The following is a 21,512-nucleotide window of genomic DNA, read 5'->3' as shown; positions in this document are numbered from 1 at the left end:
TATGTGCATATAACTTTTTGAGCTCTTCATAGTTGAGCTGAAGTCATAAAATCAATACATTAAACTTTTGGGGGCATCAGGACAGTTCTACTTTTGACTGTCTCACTCAAAACTGAACAATTAGAAAGAGTAGCATCATTATTTTCTCCACGTAGTTAGCTTTGAGAAGTGTTTCATCTGCAGTGCAATTTTTTTCTTCTTTTTTCTTGCCTTTGTTTCAGCATGATGATCCCTGGAAATGCTGCAGGTGTGGCCAAGCAGTTCCTCCGTTGTGTGTTCCATCAGCTGGCTCCCAATGGCATCTTCCCTCAGCTCTTCCAGAGCATTATTAAAGGTAACGTGCCATACCTGAGTGCATTTCTGAATGTTGGTTTCCTCTGTATGAGCACCCATTGCAAAAATGTCCTTTGAATTTCAGATGGAAGCTTTTTAAGGACCCTGGCCACGTCCCTTATGGACTTCAGTGAGCTGAGTTCCATCGCTGCTCTGAGCCAACTCTTAGAGGTATGTTGACAATTGGCTGTATTAATGGTGCTAGTTTTATCAAGCATATTGGATCTCTCCTCATTCAAGTTCAAACTTGCATCATCAAAAACAATGTAAATTTTTGTGTTGGCCTCCCTGGAAGCAAGCTATCCTCACCATTTTCCTTCTGGGTTTTGCTCTCACTAGTAATTTTTTTGTTTGTTTGTTTCTTTGGTTTTGTTTTGTTTTGTTTTGCTTTGCTTTCTTTTCTTTTTTTAACCTCAGACCAGCTCCTGGAGCTATCCTATTCGTTGGCAGTGTGGCCCATTCCTCCTTAAGAGTTAGGATCCTGCTTAAAACATTTTGGCTCAAAATCTTCTGGCCAGTAGTTTAGGAACTGAATTGTACTAACACATGAATGTCACATATTCATTAACATCACAGAGAAGTTGAGTGGTATTTGTTCTGAACAAATTAACCTCAGCAGTTCCAAAGGGACCATTTCTGCACGTGTACATTTGCTCACGGTTCTCATTTTCTCTCCCAGGGTTTAAACAACAAAAAGAATTTGCCAGCAGGGGGGGCAATGCTACGCTGTTTGGAAAACATTGCTACCTTTATGGAAGCCTTGCCGATGGATTCACCCAGCAACCTCTGGACCACGATCAGTAATCAGTTTCAGACCTTTCTTACTAAACTCCCATGTGTTTTGCCACTTAAGGTATGATGTATGGATATCTGAAACGAGAGACACTGCCATTGTTCAGGGTGTACTGAAACAGTGGGAAAACTGTGGATGACCAATCAGAGTGGGTTGTTGTGAATATTTTCTAATGATTCGACTAATGTTTTCAGAGGACTGGATTTATTGCATTTCTGTTCTATCCTTTTAATTATGTTTTCTGTGGGTAACAATAGCAACTCTAACCAGAGTACTCTTTGCTTCTTTTTGTGTTTTTGCCGATATGCTTTCCATACCCTTTGTCAGATTAGAATACTGTATTTGAGAGAGTCAACATTTAGGCAATAAAAATTCATGTGGTTTTAACCATTAAAACTAAATAAAACTCTCAAGAGGAGCAGCACCACTTAATTAATTTCCTGAAAGTACACAGTAGTCAGACAGGCAGAGACAACTGAGACTACTGGGAATTTGACCTAGCTTGTTTGGCTGATCAGGTTGTAGTTCTGGCTGTAATCAGAATACACTTGCAGAAACTGAATCTAGAAGCTTTAGGCTCTGCTTTCTGAGAGCTCAGAGGACACACAGCAGGATCTTATCTCCTAGGTGTGTATTTCCAAATGTCTTTTCAGTAAAGACAGTAAAAACTTTTCTGAGTCTTTCCAGTAAACCTGGAATTCTGATGCTCTTACTCTGACTTTATTTCCTATGGTATGAATGAGCCCAGTGGTAATTTCTTCTGTGCAAAGCAGTGTTGTTCAGTATGAGCTAATTTTGTGACTGATAACATTGTCTTTTAAATTGGGGGTCATCGCTCAAGTACATGAATTATATTAAATTCTTTGGCAGTATTATGCAATAGTCAGATCTTGAAACCTCTTTAGGTTTGGGAAGATTAAGACATTATCCTGCAGCATTTATTAAGCCAAAGAGGCAATAACCATTCCCTCTGCATACTAGCCACCCCAATCTGCTGCATCTTATGTAACTGAAATAAATAGAAAGAAATTAATTGGATCTTAGTGGTTCCAACTGCATATGTGCCATTCACAGAACCTTTAAGATGGAGTGTTTACTCTGATTTCCGTTTTTTCTCATGGAGTAAAGCTAACTTTCCTAAACTAGCCCTTTAGTGGAATGATCCCATATGCTGTGGTATGTTACCACTGAAGGGGTATGATTGTGTTCAGGAATAAGCCACTTTAGAGAAAGTAAGTATAGATCATTTTTCAGGCTCTGCCTATAACTTACTCATAGCTGCTACCACAGTAAGATATGCACAGAAAGGTACTAACTCTGTTTTTTTAATTTTTCTTTTTTGTCTTCAAATATGTTCAGTGTTCTTTAGACTCTAGTTTAAGAATCATGATTTGCTTGTTGAAGATACCTACCACTAGTGCCACCAGGGTAAGTTCTAAGAAGACAAAATTCTATTGCCTCAGATTTAGCCAGCCCATGCTACTGTATCTATTGTATGTATAGCTGTTGTGCTACTGTATTGTGTTCTTATCCCCTGGCTAGGAAAGTAATATATAAGCATAAAATGGTGCAGTCCAATACTCCTTGGAGAATAATAAGAGCTTTGGAATCTAGGTTACAGTAAAGTGTGGGTAGAATTACATTCTTGTGTGGGTGTGAATGTATATCTTCTTAAAGATTTGATGTTCTCTTTTTTTCTCCTGTCCTCTTTTTTTTCTTTAAAAAAACCCCAAAAGAGTAATGAACTTCCTTAGGCATCTTTCAGTACGATTCCACTGAGGTCAGTGAGGTTTTCCTGTATAAACTCTACAGAATCTCATATATCTCATAAGCACTGTGTCAGAGGTGAAACTGTTTTCTAACTTTTTGCTTCTAATTTCTCACAGAAGCAATAAAGCAGATGATACAGCTGTTTGACCAAAGCAGTGTAAATCCCAGGCAGATAGACTCTGAGCTAAAAATAATGCTATTCCATTCAGGCATTTCTGAGTTGGAATGCTTTTTACTGTGTTAGGCAATGAGTTATTGATTTCTCTAAATCATGCAATTGCAGAGTCTTCTGGACCCTTTTTCAAAATTACTGAGTTTTGTAATTCAGAATGCTGTCTTCACTCTGGCCTACCTGGTGGAACTGTGTGGTTTGTGCTACCGAGCCTTCACTAAGGTAACAATGATGCTGTATTTTCCTTTAGGGATGAGGGAAAATAGGATGAAGGCCTACTTCCCACAAGTATTTCGAAGTAAAGATGAAGTCAGTGTCAAGTCTCAGACATGTAAACAGTTTTAATGTAGTTTGGCTAATCAAGTAATCTTCATGATTCAATGCCTTTTAATAATACTGAGCTTCACATTCATAGTAAAGATGCAGATGAGGGGAACTTGCTAAAAACATTTCTTGGAAAAGTATTTTGGTGTGATTTTGTGACTTGGACTTTTTTTTTTCTCTTGTTGAGAAGATGCCTGGTATTCATGCATCACTTAAAATGTCTGTACAGTCATATTTTTTCATAGTGCACAAGTTTAGCCACACACCTTGTGAGTAAAGCTGTAAATATTCCTGGTTGGGCCTTTTGAGAGCACAGCAGATAACTAAGTGATATGGAAGAGTCCAAGTTAGGAGTTTTCCAGCTTAGGTGATGTTTCATTCTGTATTAGTATTTCCCTTTGGCATGCATGACTGTAAGCTGTGTAGAAAAGAGAACAGTATGTATGCACCTTAAAAAGGTTTTAAGATTCCTGGATGAAAGCTATGGTCTACAAATACACTCAGTAACTACTAAGTTTCATTTTTGTAGCTACCAGTAAGAAACTGAACAACAAAATCCTCAAAAAGCAATCAAACCTTTTACTAAGGTCATATATGCTCCATTTATGTGGATTGTCAAGGTCCTGAGCAAAAATGCTGCTTTAGCCACTAAGTGCATGAATTTCCATCCTCAATATGTTTGTCAGAACAGTCATTAAACCTCAGGAAACATTTTATCATAAGGAGCTACATGTTTTTCTGTATTGATAATGTATAACTGGAATGTGTGTTGTTTGAGTCTTGATAAGACTTAAAATATCACTGGACAAACGGCAAAGAAATGATAAAAGGAATGACACTCTCGCAGAAAAGCTGCACCACAAGAAAATAAGAAACACTTTTACCAGTTACATGGTTTGAAGCTAACAATATGTTTGATGACAGCAAGCAAATACTACCTTTTTGTCTCATTTAAAACAGTAGAGTTTATGAGACAGAAAAATCCTGAATACAGAAGACATTATCTAGCTTTTGGAAGTATTTTGAGATAGATTTATACTTAAGGCTTTGGGAAAGGCAAAGTGAAAAAAAATGTTAACCTGAAGTCCAGTAGTGGCCTTTTCCATTGAAAGAGAAAAGTCTCATTTAAAACTGAAGCAAAGACATTCCTGTTGCATCTGTGGTCTGATAAATCTGTTTCATATGTCTGCTAAAGCAAATTGTGAACTACGGGAAATTTTTCACTCTCCTCATGCTTTGCAGTTTCACAGAAATGTTATTAAAACCATTGCATTAGAAAACCTGCACATGTTTCTTGCATGCTTCCTGACTAATTGTTCTGTTAATATATCGAGTACTTGATTACCCTCAGGAAGCTTCGATTACAGCACTTGGTAAAATCTCCTTGATTTAGTTTAATGCAACATGGTGATCCAGAAATGGAATCAATAACGAGTGTTTGGCACTTTATAGCCACAAAATAGTTAATTTAGTGGAACTCCACAGTACATTAACTTTGGTATTTCTGAAAGCTTACCGTAGTTTTGCCTTAGAAATGTCAAATTAATGACTGCTGTTGAAAAAAATGAAATCAGTTATGATGTGTTTCTCTACAGTGAAAATCATTGTGGGTAAATAAGAGTACCACATAGAAGTGAATCCCAGAAGGAATATAATTTGTGAGCATTGAAACTATTCAATTTTAATTACTTGTTTTGCAACTTTGAGTATGCTGACTGGAACAAAACAGCAACTTTCAGCTGAGCTGTGGAGGGTTCTTGTCTTTTCAAAGAGCAAGCTACTCCAACATGCACTTTGTAGAGGTCAGTGCTGTACAACCACTCCAAATCTTTTTTTATCTCCAACATTTTCCTAATACCCTGTGGCAGAAATATCTGAGTTTCTCTTGTCTTGAAGCCTGAAGACTCACGTCAATCTGATATTTCCTTGTCTGAGTTTCTGTTCCAGGTCAGCAATTTGATTTTCTCAGTGCCTTTGGAACTCTCAGTTGAGAGTAGCATCTCTTCTGTGGATTGTAATCTTATCTTTAAGTTTTCCTTTCAAGTATCTTAAGGTCCTAAATGGACACTTTCTGGGTTTCCTGTCTCTTACAGCTGCAGAAGCTTGAACCTAAACATAGCTTTTTGCTAGTATTCTGTTGTCCCTTACAAAGTAAATGCAGAATGCCTCATGATTTTGCTATTGAATTTTTTGAAGAATATTAAGTGGCTGATCTTCACTATTTGTAACTACCATAATGCCAACTGAAGTAAAATAAAGAATTTTGCTTTATACTGGCTTACTTGGAGGATAGCATACCACTCCATTAAATATCCAGATTTACTCTTCTTATTACTAAGTTTGGACCTTGAGGTACTGGTAGAACTTCAGTAGTTTCATGTTCTACATGTAGACATCTGATAAGTCACAATTTGAAGGTTGCAAGGCATTTTTTTATAGGGATGCATAGACTTTAGAGAGGGTTAATTTGGCTGAACAGTGGCTAAAGGGTTGTATTCTTTACACTCTGATACCAGGTTTACACATGGGATTCCCCTGGATGTTATTCTCATGCAACAATGGCTCTGTGGCAGAATATGAAGTTCTTAAAGTATGTATAAACTAGACTTATACATATTTATCACCAACATAATGATAGGAATAAGTAGACTTGGATAGGAAGGGTATTCTGTGTCATCACTCCTGATTTACACTGCAGGAAGCAAGAGGTCAGATGTCAAAAAACATTTTGTCTGATTTTGGTCCATCTCTCTGCACTGCATGTGTTTAACAAACATTAAGACTTTAGACTGTGAGATAGGAGACTGAGGTAGGTAACTGTTATATTAGCCTTAAAGCCAAGAAAAGCTGGGATTCTTGAAGCCTATGCTTCCTTTCCAGTGTTCTGACAAAGCAATTTATTATGGCCCAATTATGTCCTGTATTGCATAGATGTTAGTATGTTAAATAGCTGAAAGCTTTTGAAAGAGTTTTGGTTTTCTTCTTTTTCAGCATGTGCAGGCTACTGTACTGGGTTACTGATAGGAACTTCTGTCCACTTTTTTGAGGCATATAATTGTCAACTGACTTGAGTATGGCACTGTGTAATGTATGTGTCTCAAGACTGAAGACATGCAGTGGTAGGAAGGGTCACTCTTCCTGGTGAATTTTAGGAAGTAGTCAGAGTCTGTTTGCACCGTGAGTATTGTGCACTGTTTTGGTTCTTCATTCCCAGTCAGAGTGGAGTAGAATCAGAGAAAGTTCAGGTAGTGGTAAGAAGAATGATCAAGAAGTAGGATGAGTTCCACACAAGGAGCAATTAAGTTAGGGCTCTTTAATCTGAAAGAGACACAACTGATGGGAATGTGAGAGGTCTGCAAGATCACCAGGCAGGAATGGGTAATTTCATTCCTTTCCAGTACAAGAACATACTAAGTTTGTAGAATCTGGTGTCAAAGCAAGTAAAGGGAAGTGATTCTTTAACAGTGTGTGACTCCTTGCCACGTACTGTGTCTACTAAATGTTGACATGAGTCCAAGAGGTCAATGGACACCTCTGTGGAAGAGAAATCCACTGAGAGTTATGAATTATGCAGAAACCACACTGAGCTCAGAAGTTTCCTGAGCTGAAAACAGTTGGTGGAATTATACACGCTTGCCTTGTTTTTATTCTTCCTTTTGCTTCTGCATATGGCTTAGTTACTGAAGACTTTTGTTCTGGTCTGACCTCTCCTGGATATTCTTATATTGTATTATTTTTATCAGAGAACCACTCATGCATGTGGAACTTGTGACTTGAACGCTTGCCCCCTCAAGTAATGGTTTTATAATGCAGCTGATTTTGGAGTGTTAGCTTCCTACGAGTTTAACCTAGACTGCAGCAATGTATTCAGACAAGGACAAGGGCTGCAGTTTGGGGCCCATTCCATCATCTAAATGTGTTATCTGTCTGCACACTCCACGTAATTGAAGATGAAACTAGGGAGGTTGAAGTAAGGTCTCTTGATTCACAGACTGGCATAATAATGTCCATAAAAGACATACCATTCTGTTGTTTTGTCACCTTCTTACAAATCAAGGCCTGATATTTAAACTCTGTTTTCATTAAGAGATAATATGTGTGTTCTGTGGGAGACAAGCAGTGTTACTGTAAGCTTCGTTTGATGGAATGCTACACGCATAGTGCGGTGACATCAGTTCTCTGAAGAGGAACACTGGTGACTGGTCTGCTGCAAACGAAGCTCTCTCTCACTTCCAGCTACTCATGTTCTCCAGATCCTTCTTTCTGCTGCATTCTCTACTTTTTGTGGCTGGAGGTGGCCTTCAAACTGATTATCACTAACTAAACCTTGTAAGACTTCTCTGAGGAAGAGAGAAATGATCGCATTTCACAGATGCTGCAGAGAAACTGAGGCCCTGATTGAGTAGAAGTTGTCACTTATTTAACTTAAGTGAGCAGGCAAGATTTACAAGATGGAAGATACTAGATTTTTGATCTTAAGCACACTTGGGATATGCTCTCATTGTTAGACAATATTATTTCATCTCTAATGGTTGTCTGAAAGAGAACACAGTGTAAGTCATCCTGCTGATCAAAATTCTTGAGTTACTGTGGTTGGTAGCAGGTTACAGATTTGTTCCATGTTTTTATCTTACCATCTAAAGTCAGAGAATGTCAAAGTAAGATGTATAACAGGCCCGTCTTATCACTTGTACCTCCTTGCTGACTCAGCTCTACAGCTCTATTCTTAGGCTTCTGTCTTCTAATCTCCTCTGGCTGATTTTCCCCTATGTTTTAAAATGTTTCTGTTGTAGCAGCTGTAGTCAAGACTGTTTTTATTGTGGAAGTGGAAAAGTACTGCTAGTCTAATGAGTGAAAATAGATGTCCGAGCAGCCATAGTGCAGGCACCTTTATTTTAAGGGGAATAACAACAGAAAAAAAGTTTGGTAAAATGTAGACCATTTTTGGCAGATTCAATGAAAGAATAATGCTAAATACTATACCAGTTTTGCTCTCCTATGTCATTTTTTACTGCTTTCCCCTTTCCTTTTGTATGGAACTACTTAGTGAAAGCTACATTTGTATGCCTGGGCTTTGTAACTGTTTTATAAAATCTATCTGTATTTCACATGTGAAATATCTGTATTTCACATGTGAAATATTAAATCTTGGATATAGTGCCTGATAGAACATCAAAGGAGAATCACCTGTTCAATCTGTTCATCTGTTCAATCAAGTCCGTAGAATTATATAAGTGATAAGTGATGTCTGCTTTTTTGTAAGACAGGAGAAACTAGTATACTTTTGTAACTTAGTTATTCTCAAACTTAGATTAAAAATGTCCCTGTTTATTAGTGGCTGTTGGTGACTTCCAGGACATTTGTAATTCTGTCTTTTTTTTGTTATAGGAAAGGGACAAATTCTACTTGACGCGCAGTGTCATATTGGAGTTACTGCAAGCACTCAAGTTAAAGTCACCCTTGCCAGACATGAATCTGCTGCTGTTGGTGCAGGTACAGGAGATTCTTACGTAATTCTCATACTGAACCTGTCTCAGCCCAGCTTCAGGAGTGGGACAGATGAAGAAGAACGAAGTCCAACATGATTGCAAAAAGTACCAGCAATGTCAGGGAAAGCAGGAACTCTTTGAATGAAAATCCAGTTACTTATGTATGCATTGTTGCATACATTTAGGCTTCCACATTAGAATTTAAGAAACTAAATTTGGAATCCACATTTCACAGAATGATAATGAGCTGTGCACCATTGCTACCGTATTGAGGATCATAGAATATATCTTGAATTGGAAGGGACCCATAGGGGTGAGTCCATTGAGCATCATACTCCCAGTGGAGCAGGTGCCCCAGGTGCTGCCTTGTCCTCGTATCCTAGGCCCAAGCCCAGTGTGCAGTTTGTTTGGGAAAGGGTGTCGGTTGATCATGGGCCAAAACTCAGGTTCTAGCAGTAAGCTGTCTCCAGCCCCTGAAGGCCATTCTCTTTTAACTTGTAGTTTTTCAGTAAAGAATACATAGACAGTATTTCAGTTCAGTTCATTCTGTGGAGTTAAGCTAACTTTTTCATTGGAAAATCTGAGGAAATAAGACATAGATTTGTGAAAACTTCTTCTGCCTCCAAGATGGCAAGTGTGGCACAGTTTGGCACCACAAGCCTGTCCCACAAAAAAAATTTACTGAAGTTCTTCAAATGTAATCACAGGTAGTGGACTCTTATTGTGTACAATGAGCTAACAATGATACGTGTTTAGGAACTTAAAATTATAGGGGACCAGCATAACAGCACTCCATAAGGTTCAAGGAAGGTGTTTATTATGTAGATCATTCATAATGCTCCCAGCATCTGAGCTCCATTCACTCTTTCCCTTCCCATTATGGGATCAGAGCTTCATATAGCTTACTAAGGCCTTATTTTCTTCTGAGTACTGAGTACATTACTCACAGTAAGGAAGTGATTGCCAGTTGACAGAGAAATAATACTGACAAATGAAATTATATAGCCGTTAGGATAACTCTGAAAACTATTTTGCCATCAGTGTTAGGGGAAGAATTTGGGGAGGGAACACTTGGGGGTTTTTTACTTTTGTTGGTAAAGGGTTGTTTTTCAAAATCCATTTTAATTTAAAAAGTAGGAATTTACCCTTTTTAAAAATTTATTTTTAATTCCAAACTTCTTTTTTCCAGTCCCAGCCAATACCATCAAATAGCCACCAACCTCTTTCTGTCTTACAGATGCGGTGATGCACCTTGATACCGTGTGCATTGGTGTTTGGTTGACTAGAACTGACTTTTCCTGTATTACAGAATAAAGCAATTATTCTGCATTACTCCATTGTATAGCTCAGTCCTGTGGCTGCCCCAAAGGATGAGCATTCCCCAGTGTATGAATTTCTCATTTGAGAATGCAGACATGCCATGTTGGTTTTGGCAGTGGGATTTAACCGATAAATACTTGCCCTTCATGTTAAGTCAAACCCCCGATAGACCCAGTAAGCAAAACTGTATATCTTTACATTTTCTTTATCACATAAAGTGATATTTGCCTGGGTTTTCCTCCTAGCGCTGTTCACATATGCTGTATTCACTTTGGGATGTATTCATACCTTACACAACAGCATCTAATGTGGATATAAATGTCTTTTATGATGTCTTTCTTTCAGAGGCTGATGAAGTGATTCATATTTCCTGCTATCCAAAGCAGCCAGCTTCTGTTTTTATGCAGTCAGTGGTAAAGAATAGGGGTTGTATTCAGACCATCTGCCATAGATGATGCCTACTGGAGGCTTGATGACTACTTCTGCCATTGACTGTGCAAATTGGCAGCTCTCAGTAGTATGTGGTCTGAATCATTCAACAGCCTCTTGAATCTAAATACCATAGTAACCACTAAGCCCATCTTAAGCACCACCGTCATTTAGGATCATTTAGGAAATTTGCTAGTAAAAAATGCATATGTATCTGATTTTTAAAATTTTCTTTGGTGTCATTAATAGAATGAAGGGATTAGTTCATCACTTTACCACACAGAGCCACTACAATATTAATTCAAAGTGTATGATTTAAAATCAATAAGAATTAACACAGCACCAAACAGAAATGGCTTTAATTTCCAACAGTCATGTCTCCATGGACATGTGAGCTTGTATACAAGATTCTATACAGACAGTGCACACAGAACACAGAGATTCCATCAAAATGTTCCAGATAACAAAGGAGCTAGGAGCACTTTAATTTAATGATAGATCAGTCGTGGGCTGACTAACAAAGGAATTCCTAGAAATGTACATTTGACACCCACATTTTTCCAGATTATATAGTGCCATCAGTGTCACTGGAGACATAAGTGCTAAGATGAGAATTAACTTTATCCCACTTTACAAAGAATGAGAATTTTAACCACATCACTCCAATCATTGCATAGGTGTCCTGGATGATAAAGGGTAGAGAAAGTCTGTCTCCTTGATTTGTCCTAGCAAATGAAAGCCATCATGTACATGCTGCTGTTCCATGGGTTTCCATAGGAACTGCTTCTTCACCCAGCATTTTGTTTCCCATTGCTTTTCTCCTGCTCACATTTCATCAGCACACATCTTCAGGATTTCCACTGACTTCAGATTATATTAGTGTCTCTTTAGAATTTGCTTGTTCAGTCAGGCTCTAAGATTCAGTGTGTTTGATCTGTTTTGTTTAGGTGACTCCTATTTTGGGAGGAGCTAATGTAAATCAGTGTATATGTAGTGGTTTCACTTTATGTTTCTGTGAAGATCTGATCTGCTAATTACTGAATGAAAGGATTTAAGGTGACATATAATATATTTATAAGAGTATATATTTTAAAACATCTGATTATGAGTGGAGATTATGATGTATAGATAATTTGTTACAGTCAGCAGACATTACAATTTAGACATTACACTGCAGCTGTATCTCAGCAGGCAATGCCAGTAAGATGCATGACAACTACTTACTCATTTCTATTTTTTTTTTACACCTTTGGGGAATTTTTCTTTGCCTTTTTTTCCTTTTTTTTTTTTTTTTCACATGGCTGGCATGAAATCTCTTGCCAATGATGTCTTAATGTCTTATGATATTTGTAGAGAGAGACAACATAAATTACAGTGAATTGGACTGTAAGTGTAAGAAATTTTTCATTTTGAGTTTGGTTTCCCTGTGTTGTAGCGAGGTGGGGGTTGGTCTGTTTTCCCAGGTGATAAGTGAAAGGACAAGAGAAGATGGCCTCAAGTTGCACCAGAGGAGTTTTAGGTTGGCTATTAGGAAAAATTTCTTCACGGAAAGGATTATCAGGCACTGGGACAGACTGCCCAGGGAAGTGATGGAGTGGCACATCAGGATATGCTTTAGTGGTAGCCTTGGCAGTGTTAGGTTTGTGGTTGGACTCTGGTCTTAATGTCTTTTCCAACCTAAATGATTCTGATTCTGTGATCCTTTTTTGACTGCATTGCAACTTCAGGAAGGATCCCTGGAACTGCCAGTCTGATGATGAGAAAAATAAGCTAAACAGCTAAATGAAATTATTCATTAGAGGTTAACTTAAGTTTTTCAGTTGTTTTTCACGTATAAATTAATATCTCTTATTTAATCCAAACTCTTGTAAAGAGATACAGAAAGGCTATAGGTATATAGGGGTTTTTTTTACATAACTCTCCTACTTTTTTAGAAAGCTTACAGGAGACCAGTAGAGGTTCCTTTGGGTGCAATTTCTTGTTGTTGTTTTGAAAAGAAAATGTCTGAAATAAATGACATTTGTTTTGGTGACAGTTTTTTGTGACTTAGATGTTGAGTCCTGTACAATGGCTGTAGCAGTGTACTGAACTGTTGGGTGCTAAATATACTCAACCAGATTCGTCATGGAATGATGGTGGTTTTTTGCAGCTGATGTAGTACAAGAGAAGCCAAATCTGCACAAAAATGGTTGACTGAAAAATCGTTTGCACAGGAAAACAACCTATCTGCTGTCCAGTGGACCTAGTGTCAGCATTGCTCTTTTGAAATAGGGTGCATTAAGAGAAAATCTGTCATCTGTTTACCTAAGTCCATTAATGGTTCTTTTTGAAGGAGAAGTGGAGAGTCAGGGTTGCTGTTTGAACTAAGACTCATCTGTCTTTGCTGGATTGATATGCCCATACCCTAAGGCTTTCCTTTGCTTTCCATCTAATTATTGTAGTCGCGGCACAGAAGAGCACCAGGTCATGTCTCATCTGAAATATGAGTTAGATTCCTGGTTTATTTCTATTTGGCTCATTCTGGTGTAAAATAAATTTTAACCACAAGAAGAGTCAACTGGAGCCAGGCCAGTGTCTGAGGATACTTAGATTAGATTATTAGTCTAAACTCAAGCATGTCTTTCTGGTACTCCAAAAGAATAGACTTTTTGTCAAGAGAGGTGAAGTAGTTTCCAAGTCTTGGTTGGAAGTCTGAGTTCAGATTAAATCCAGTTGAGAGGTAAAGCTTGTGGAAATGTAAGAGTAAATTCTAGGTTTGTAGAGGATATCCCGAAATTTTCACGAGGAGCGGTCATGACTGAGAGTACTCCTAACACACATGCAATTAGACAACCATAAATTATATTGTGTAGTCAATATCTGTCTCAGTTTGTGAAAGTACCATGGTATTAATTTTCAAGAAAGAAAATTAAGGCTTAGACCTTAGTTAAGCAGTTATTTTCTGTCTGCTCTATCTTAGAAATTTACATCACTTGGACAGAAATTGCTCAAATGCAAATGTAGTGTTAGGACAAGAAGTTGTAGAAACAAGCAAATCATCTGCAGGGTTTCTAATGTATTATTGAATCTTATAATGATTAAATAACAGTATTAGCTGGTTTAATATATGAATGATGTGGACATCGGAGATTTTAGGTCAGGGGATTTGGAAATAAAAAGAAATAAGAAAAAAAGAAAAATAAATCAAGGAAAACAAAAGTGTAAGAAAAGCAATTGGAAATATTCTACTATAACAGAATGACACTGACCATCTCTCAGAAACTGCTTGTTTATGTAATACTGAAACCTGTATTGTGCAGAAGTTATATGACACCATACAGGTATGTTCTCATCTTCAAAACTGTTTAATTCATCATTGTAGAACTTCAGTGAATGTGTTATATCACAGTGAAGAATATGACATGTTCTGCCTTATCATTCTCAATCATGGTTTACTCTATAATGAATGAGGAGCATTTGATATATAGAAGGAATAGCAAATACGTATATATATATTTGTTCATAAAGAAAGTCTGATTTATCATACAACATTCTCCAAATTGCTCCTGCACAGCATATGTGTTAATTAGCACATTAAAGTCAGAATTTTTTCATTAAATTTATCTAATTTACAATGATGAGTTAACTAGGTTGTTTGTAAAGAAAGAGGTCTCTAAGGGCAAATTACCATGAATAAAATCAAGAAGGTATCTGAACTGATTCTAATGATGTAATGAATAAATTATTAGTGTCTTCAGGTTACTAAAAAATTTAAAAAATAACTTGTATTTAATTTTTTCTTAGTTTGTTTGTGCAGATGCTGGAACAAAACTAGCTGAGTCAACAATCTTGCATAAACAGATGATTGCCTCAATGCCTGGAGTAAGTACTGAATCAAAGTCTATTTCTTAGTTCTGTTGTTCTGTTTTTTTAAAAATATGTCTTATTCAGCTGGTTTCCTTGAATGTAATGTTCTTTCTTTTTCATTTCTCCTCTGGTTGGCAAGATGTGTTACAGGCAGAGGTTGAGATGCTTCATCCTTTTTATTAATGTTGGAAAAGTTCTGAACTTGGTGTTGCTTCCCTTACTTTCACTGATAATCTTTAGTCATGTAACTACTTTAGTGGAGCCTGTGCTCAAAAAGACAAATTGAGATCTACTGTGATTCTATGTGGGGAACAGACCAGCTGAGTGCCTCAAAAATGGTAGCAGGGTGGAAAGCTACAAGCCATTGCTTCCATTCTCACAAGAAATTATTTGGTTAAAGAAGGGAGCTAATGGTATATTTCTGGCAATATGTAAGGCATTCATCTATATCCTGATGATGAGTTTTGTTTAAGGAGTACTAAATTACAAGTAGTCCTAATTGCCTAGACACCGAGCATGCACCTGGTGAATATGTAAGGAAGTAGCAGAGTGGGAGGTCTTCTCTTGTTCCATGACATATGTGACTGAGTACCCAAAGAGATGAAAGAGAGTTAGCCCAGGTTTTCTTCACAAGCTGAGTGAGGAAAATGTTTCCCTATATATGTGTCAGCTTTAGGGATGATGGAATAGGATCTTTCCCATTATCTTCTGAAGTCCGTAATTTTTTAAATGCCAACCTTTAATAATACCTTTCTTTCCAACAGAATAATTTAATTTATACTTGCTTTAAATAGATAGACTAACACTAGTGTTGGAAGGTATGACAGGAATGTGATCATTTCAGAAGAAATCGTAGAAAATCAGACTTTGAATGAAACAGAGTAGATGGCTGGAAAGAAGTCTTGTGCAGCTGAGCATTATTTTCAGAGATTGGAATATAATTATGTTATTCAGTATTCTGGAACCCATGTGGAATCCTTCGTACACATAAACTGGATGGAGGATATACTGAGAGGGTGACCTTATTTTACTGGTTTTTATTCTGTCATGGAAACTGACAGGAACAACCTTTGAAAAGCCAGGAGGTGGCACAGTTCAACACTGTCTAGATTGATACTGCCATACAAAAATGAGGAGTGCACAGGTCAGTTGTTTAAGTATAGAATGCTAGCATTTTTTCAAATATCAGCCTCTGAAACTCAATTACGGCTTAATAATTTTGTGGTCAAAACTAAATCTGGTTTATTTGTATACTCAGATAGGGTAATCAGCTTCTGTGCTTCAAAGTGTAGGTAATTAAGTAGAGGTCAAAGGAGAGTAGTTTTCTTCTGTAAACTCTACTGCAATGTTTCGCCCTGAGCATATGACTTTGGATAAAGTAGTCTTTGGTGACTTCAAAAGGATATCTAATTTGACAATTTCATCGTTTAGCTTCAAAAGTTAATAATTGCTTTTACTTGGCCCCTAAGCAGGAAGCATTCATAGTTCCCCTTGAATTCAGCTAGCATTATCTTCACCTCAGACTATTAACATAGAAACAGAAGTTTATTTGATACCCAGTGGGTTGGTGGTATCACCTTCTGAAAGCTTGTCTCCAGGGTTCTCTGGTTCTCTGTTCAAAGCCTTTATTTAATCTGACAGCTTTGTTCTGTTGACTGCTTTGCACACCTTGGGCATATCTTGTACTAGCTGAAGGCCAGATTCGCATTTCTCACTATGTTCTAGGAAAAGGATTATGAAAATTTGTACTGCAGAAGTACAGCAAGCACCACATGGAGTCCTTTTGTTTTCCCTTTAGGGTCGTTCTCGCTTTGGCACAGGTGGCTTCTCAACGCTTATACCTTTATGATCTAACTGGAGCAGTTTGTAGCTTAAGTGCCATTAAGATGCTGTATTTTGAATGATTTTGCTTCAGGAGTATATTAGAAATACTTGTTAGTTTTTAAAAAAGGAAAAAAAAAATCAGTGATGTTCGTTTTAGTAATGTTTTCTTATAAAATACCTGAAGACAGTTATTTATACTATTTTTCAATCATGATTAATGTGAATATAAGGGCATCTGTGCCTGTGACTGAATTTCAATTGTAATTGACTGTTTCCATTTGCAGAAATGCTCAGCTGCCTGATAAACTGAGTTGTTAGATTCTCATCGACTTTTTAAAACTTTGATTCTGGACCACTGTAAATTTCAGGGTGACGTGACAAGGGTATTCTTGAAAGTTTCATCAGTTAATCTTTTATTTCTGTCACAGATAAAAGTATTTTATGATGCATGAAGAAGCTTACAGACACCGGGCCATCTTCTTATACTGTAATCAGATAAGAGGGCATATTACAGTTAGAAGAAGAACATCAAAGCATACCTATTTTCAATTAAAGTAATATAACTAAATATAAAATAAAGAATTTGAGACAGACGTATTCTGGTGAAGAAGAAACAAAGACAAAAACATGAACGTTCAAAACCTGGTACTTAAACTTATTTCTGTTGTGTTTCAGTGTGGAACAGCAGCAATGGAATGCATGAGGCAGTATGTTGGGGAAGTGCTGGATTTCATTGCAGATATGCATACCTTAACCAAATTAAAGGTTGGTTCTGAGCATACATTGATTTAAAGTGTGCTTTTTTAAAAAAGTGTATTTTCTGTAAGGAACCTGCCTGGGAGAAGTATTTGAGTATGAGTGACAAGTTTTTTTTCCTTTCTATTTTAAAAAGCTGTTAGTACTGCTATAGATGAGAGACTTCTGGGGGGATCAGTAAAAAGCAGCTTATGCAGTGTTGAAATGGAGGCTGATTCAAATATAGCGAGCACACAATAAAAACGCAGGCTTGATTTTTCTGAAATGTTGATGATAACCTAATGATAAGATTTTCTGAAATGTTGATGGTAAGCTAATGTCATAGCAAAGTCACTGTGAGAAGCAGTGGTGTTTAATACAACACAGGGAAACGTAAAAGTCCTTGCCTGTACGACTAAGTATGCTCTTCTGGAGGAATCCTGTGTCTCTCCTACACACAAACAGGCAATAAAAAAGGGAGTGTCCTTTTTCTAGTGGATATTGTTTTCATTGTCAGGTTATGTTCTGTTGAGGTGGGGAAAAACAAATGTTGTTCTTACCTTGTAGTCAAAACTGCTTTTTGGTTTATTTTCATTGGTTGGATGTTGACTGTAGCAGGAGTGACAGGAAAATACTTTTGTCAACATAAAATATTTTATTTAGGAATGCATTTCATGAAAGCATCCTAGTAATAAGCAGCTGATCAAAACCTAGAATTCCTAAAAATTCTACCTAGTTTTTCACTTCTATGTTTTGAAATTGGGCAAGAAGCTTCTCAAATATGTGGTCTGGCCATTTAAAACTACATCAGAACCCAATTGTCTAAAATTACATGTTGTTTTGATTTAGCCATGTAATGCAGGAATCGGAGAACAAGATTAGCATAATAGGAGAGTCAAATATGACTATAATATTATATGTTGTAAAAAATAACCTTTGTCTGTCTTGGAAAATTAAAAGGCCTGATAAATTAACCAGACTAGATAAAACATAGTTGAGAAAATATTTGTAAGCATTTCTGACTTTTCAATTAGTCAGAACTTTAGACAAATTCACAAAATTTAGATTCAAATTCTTGTAAGCTCATTTAATATATTTACTTACATTACTTGGGCTTTGTTAACAGAGGTATTATTCACTAGGAAGTGAGTCCTAAGATCATCCAGTTGTGCAGTCTCTTACTACAAGTATATATTATCAACAGCATCTGGAGTACCAAGCTAACAAAGAACGCTATATGATTTATATGACTAGTAACAATCCCAACAGCAAAAGTTTAATGTTTTTGTTCAAATTTGGAAATTTCTACTCTCTCTAGGAATTCAGTGAACAGAAATAATTAAAATTGCTTATTCGTGCCTGATGTTGTCTTTTGCGTGTCTGAGAATAGTTTTTTTGAAAGATGTTAATTATTTTCAGTCCTGTGTATTAGCAACTACTGCGTTATTAAAATGGTAAAAATGTTAATTCTCAAGATAATCACATTTCAGTGTGCTGTTTCAGTTTAGTTTGTTATCCTTTTTATCCCTTCGGGATAAATTTTAGTCGGCAAAGTTTGGCAAGGCTTTATTTAGAAAATTCCACAATTTTTGAAGGTGTATTATGTATCTGCCTTAATACCTGTCTATCCTTTTTACCTGGCTGTATAACAAAGTCATTAGATATTCGTGCTGGTACATGGGGGGTTTTTTTCTCTTGAAAGAGACTTTAAGTAAGTGATTTTTGAGAGTGTAAGTTTCTGGAGTCAGATACTTATCTGTTACAAAAATATTATTGGTTCACTGATTTTTATCCTGTTATAATAATTGAATAACTGATGACCCAGATTTTCTTGTGCAAAGCATATGGCTCTCCTTTTAAGCAAGCAACTGCAGTTAGCATATGTTCTGTTATAGTCTAGTAGCAGAAGGTAATGCAAAGTTAGCTTAACAGAAATACAGAAATATTTCAAGAATCACCAATGAAACAGTTCTTAAAGCTGGCAAAGCAGGATAATAAAGGATCTCTCCAGGAATAAATATTTGTGTGTTTCTTGGTAAGAGGTTGGCCCTTTTTATTTCCAGGGTTCTAAGGCTTTTGTAACAGCCCAATAGTGCAACACAGTCATATTGCTGGTGAATGAGAGCTGCTTTCTGAATGTGTAAATTGGATATTGTGCAGGGAAGGCACTTCCTATCCAGATGCTATCTTGATAAATGGTTAGATTCTTCCGTCTTCACTTAAGCTCTCTGGATGTACAAGAATTAGTTTGTATTTATCTGCTGTTGAGTTTGCTGAGACAAAAGCTGCCTATACATTTTGTACAATTTATATTTTGTGTGGGCTCTTGAAAATATGACCCTCTATAGAACGATCTGCATCATAAAGCTGTTACTAATACAGCTAATACAGGGACTAGTACTAATACAGGGACTGGAGAATTTTTTAAAATCTGTTTCTGAGTTTTGTTTTGTAGACACAGAGATTCTGAGAAAGAATTGAAGGGAAATGAAACAGAACATTCTGCTGCTTGGAAGAACTTAGTTTTTGGGTAGGAAATCAGATCTTTGCCTTGCAGAGTCACATGAAGACTTGTTCTCAGCCACTGCATGAAGACACGTTTGGTGGACATCTGAAAGTTGGTTTAGCTCAGATTGCTGCTATGGAAATCACCCGGGGAAACCACAGAGACAACAAAGCTGTGATCCGATATTTGCCTTGGCTTTACCATCCTCCTTCTGCAATGCAACAAGGGTGAGAATGCTTTTCCACAAAAAGGAGTACTAAAATGAGTTAGAAATCTTCGCAAAGTTCTGTGTTTATTGTCAGATTCCATAGATAAGACCCACAGTAGGGAATGGTGGCAGTGGGACATGGAAGCAGCTGGTCAGCAGCTCCCTGATTCTTAACTGAGGAGTTTGTCAGTGTAGTATTTAAAGTACATGCCAAAGGGACAGTGGAGATAACTTCAGTGGCTTGACTGGAGTTACCTTGGAAATGATCTTGATTCTTGAAACTGAAGAGTACAAATGAATGAGAACTCTTAAGTGCAAGCCTATTGACGTGATGATAAAAATACTGACTTCATCTGGTTAATGTTAGATGTGAGAAATCCCGCTCAAGATGTTTTTTGTCCTTTTTCACTGTGAGAAATCCCGATGTGCAGTGTTTTATCTTCTAAAAAAAGGGAGATACTCTCCCTTGTCTTACCATGACAACAAATGAGATGTTTTGAGTCTAGGCCATTTGACCATGTATTCTTGTCCCACCTTTATCCTGGACTACCTGTCCACTAAGTTCTGTATAGTGTAAGTCTTCCCACAACCTGTCCCAACGATCTGTGCCTCCAGCACACTGAGACTGCATCTGCCTAATGTGCATAAGGAGACTCCATATTTTGGGGTAAGCCAGAAAAGCTATTATTGTTGTAAAATCTGCTCTCTCTCAACAGGCCCAAAGAGTTCATAGAATGTGTCTCACACATTCGTTTGCTGTCCTGGCTACTTCTGGGGTCTCTGACACATAATGTTGTCTGTCCAAATTCTCCATCATCTTGCATGCCTATTCCACTGGATGCAGGCTCACAAATTGCTGACCACCTTATTGTTATTCTGATTGGGTTTCCAGAGCAATCAAAGGTAAGGGATTCTGTGTTATATGTGGAGAGGTGTTGTGTATTGACCTTATTGCAAACATTTATTTATTTCTTTGTAACAAAAAAGGAGGGATAAAACCTTAATAAAATCTGGGATTTAGGGAAATAAATCGCTTCTTTATGTGGAAAACGGATGAAATCACTACAATTAAGTTTGAAGTGAAGCTATTTCAAAATGTCTCAGCACAGGAGTGAGGAAGGAAAACTGAATTTCAAATTGAAGCTTTAGAGATGACCATCTCTGCAGCAAATCTCTCAGAAAATTATTTATTCTAGTTGTATAGTCAGACTGGATAATTTGTAAATAATTTTATGATCAAAATAATTGCAGACAGTGATGATACAAGCACAACTTTTTTCTCAAGGTCCTCAGGACAAGAAGAGTTATTGCAGATTATAAGACACTTGTGGCAGTAGTTTAACACAAATATAGCAGCAGTCTTTGACATCAACAAGGTTTTTATTAGTGACAGAAGCAGAATGATCGCACATTTATCTTGTAGATAAAATCCTCCTTTCTTTCCCTTCACCTAGCCAAGACACTGGTGCTTCCCATTCATTTCTTTGGCATTTTTTTGCTCTTTCAAATACCTCTTTCTAGTTACCAAGCAACCATTGCTATGTTTGGTGCAGCCATACGACCACAGAGCATGAATTCCTGTTGCACTTGCAAACTGAGAAGACATCTCTGGCCAGAAGCATCTTTGTTGGAGTGAAGTAGTTAATGCCCGGCACTCCTGGAGGCTCAGACACTGTGATATATAACAAGGATTAGCAAAGAGCCGTGCTTGAGTATGCAAAATGAGTTCTCTGTTAGTTTTTCAAAACTTACTTTCCTTGACT

General features: G+C 37.2%; 1 protein-coding gene across 11 annotated transcripts in view; it reads left to right on the top strand.

Moving 5' to 3' along the window:
• UNC79 (unc-79 homolog, NALCN channel complex subunit) overlaps positions 1-21,512 on the top strand; it is a 108,465-nt gene that overhangs the window by 77,468 nt on the left and 9,485 nt on the right. For all 11 annotated transcript variants that reach the window (XM_050335074.1, XM_050335070.1, XM_050335077.1 and 8 more), the window contains 10 exons: positions 222-334; positions 419-504; positions 1,013-1,186; positions 2,486-2,554; positions 3,180-3,290; positions 8,781-8,885; positions 14,414-14,491; positions 16,976-17,065; positions 19,593-19,768; positions 20,466-20,652. In XM_050335074.1, coding sequence (XP_050191031.1) covers positions 222-334; positions 419-504; positions 1,013-1,186; positions 2,486-2,554; positions 3,180-3,290; positions 8,781-8,885; positions 14,414-14,491; positions 16,976-17,065; positions 19,593-19,768; positions 20,466-20,652 — 1,189 coding nt within the window. The remainder of the gene's footprint in view (positions 1-221; positions 335-418; positions 505-1,012; positions 1,187-2,485; positions 2,555-3,179; positions 3,291-8,780; positions 8,886-14,413; positions 14,492-16,975; positions 17,066-19,592; positions 19,769-20,465; positions 20,653-21,512) is intronic.

This window comes from Myiozetetes cayanensis, unplaced genomic scaffold (assembly GCF_022539395.1).
Source record: "Myiozetetes cayanensis isolate MyiCay16 unplaced genomic scaffold, myiCay2020 scf6-25, whole genome shotgun sequence".
Taxonomy (NCBI): Eukaryota; Metazoa; Chordata; class Aves; order Passeriformes; family Tyrannidae; genus Myiozetetes; species Myiozetetes cayanensis.
The sequence above is the reverse complement of the archived record's forward strand: the minus strand, read 5'-3'. Positions and strand labels throughout refer to the sequence as shown.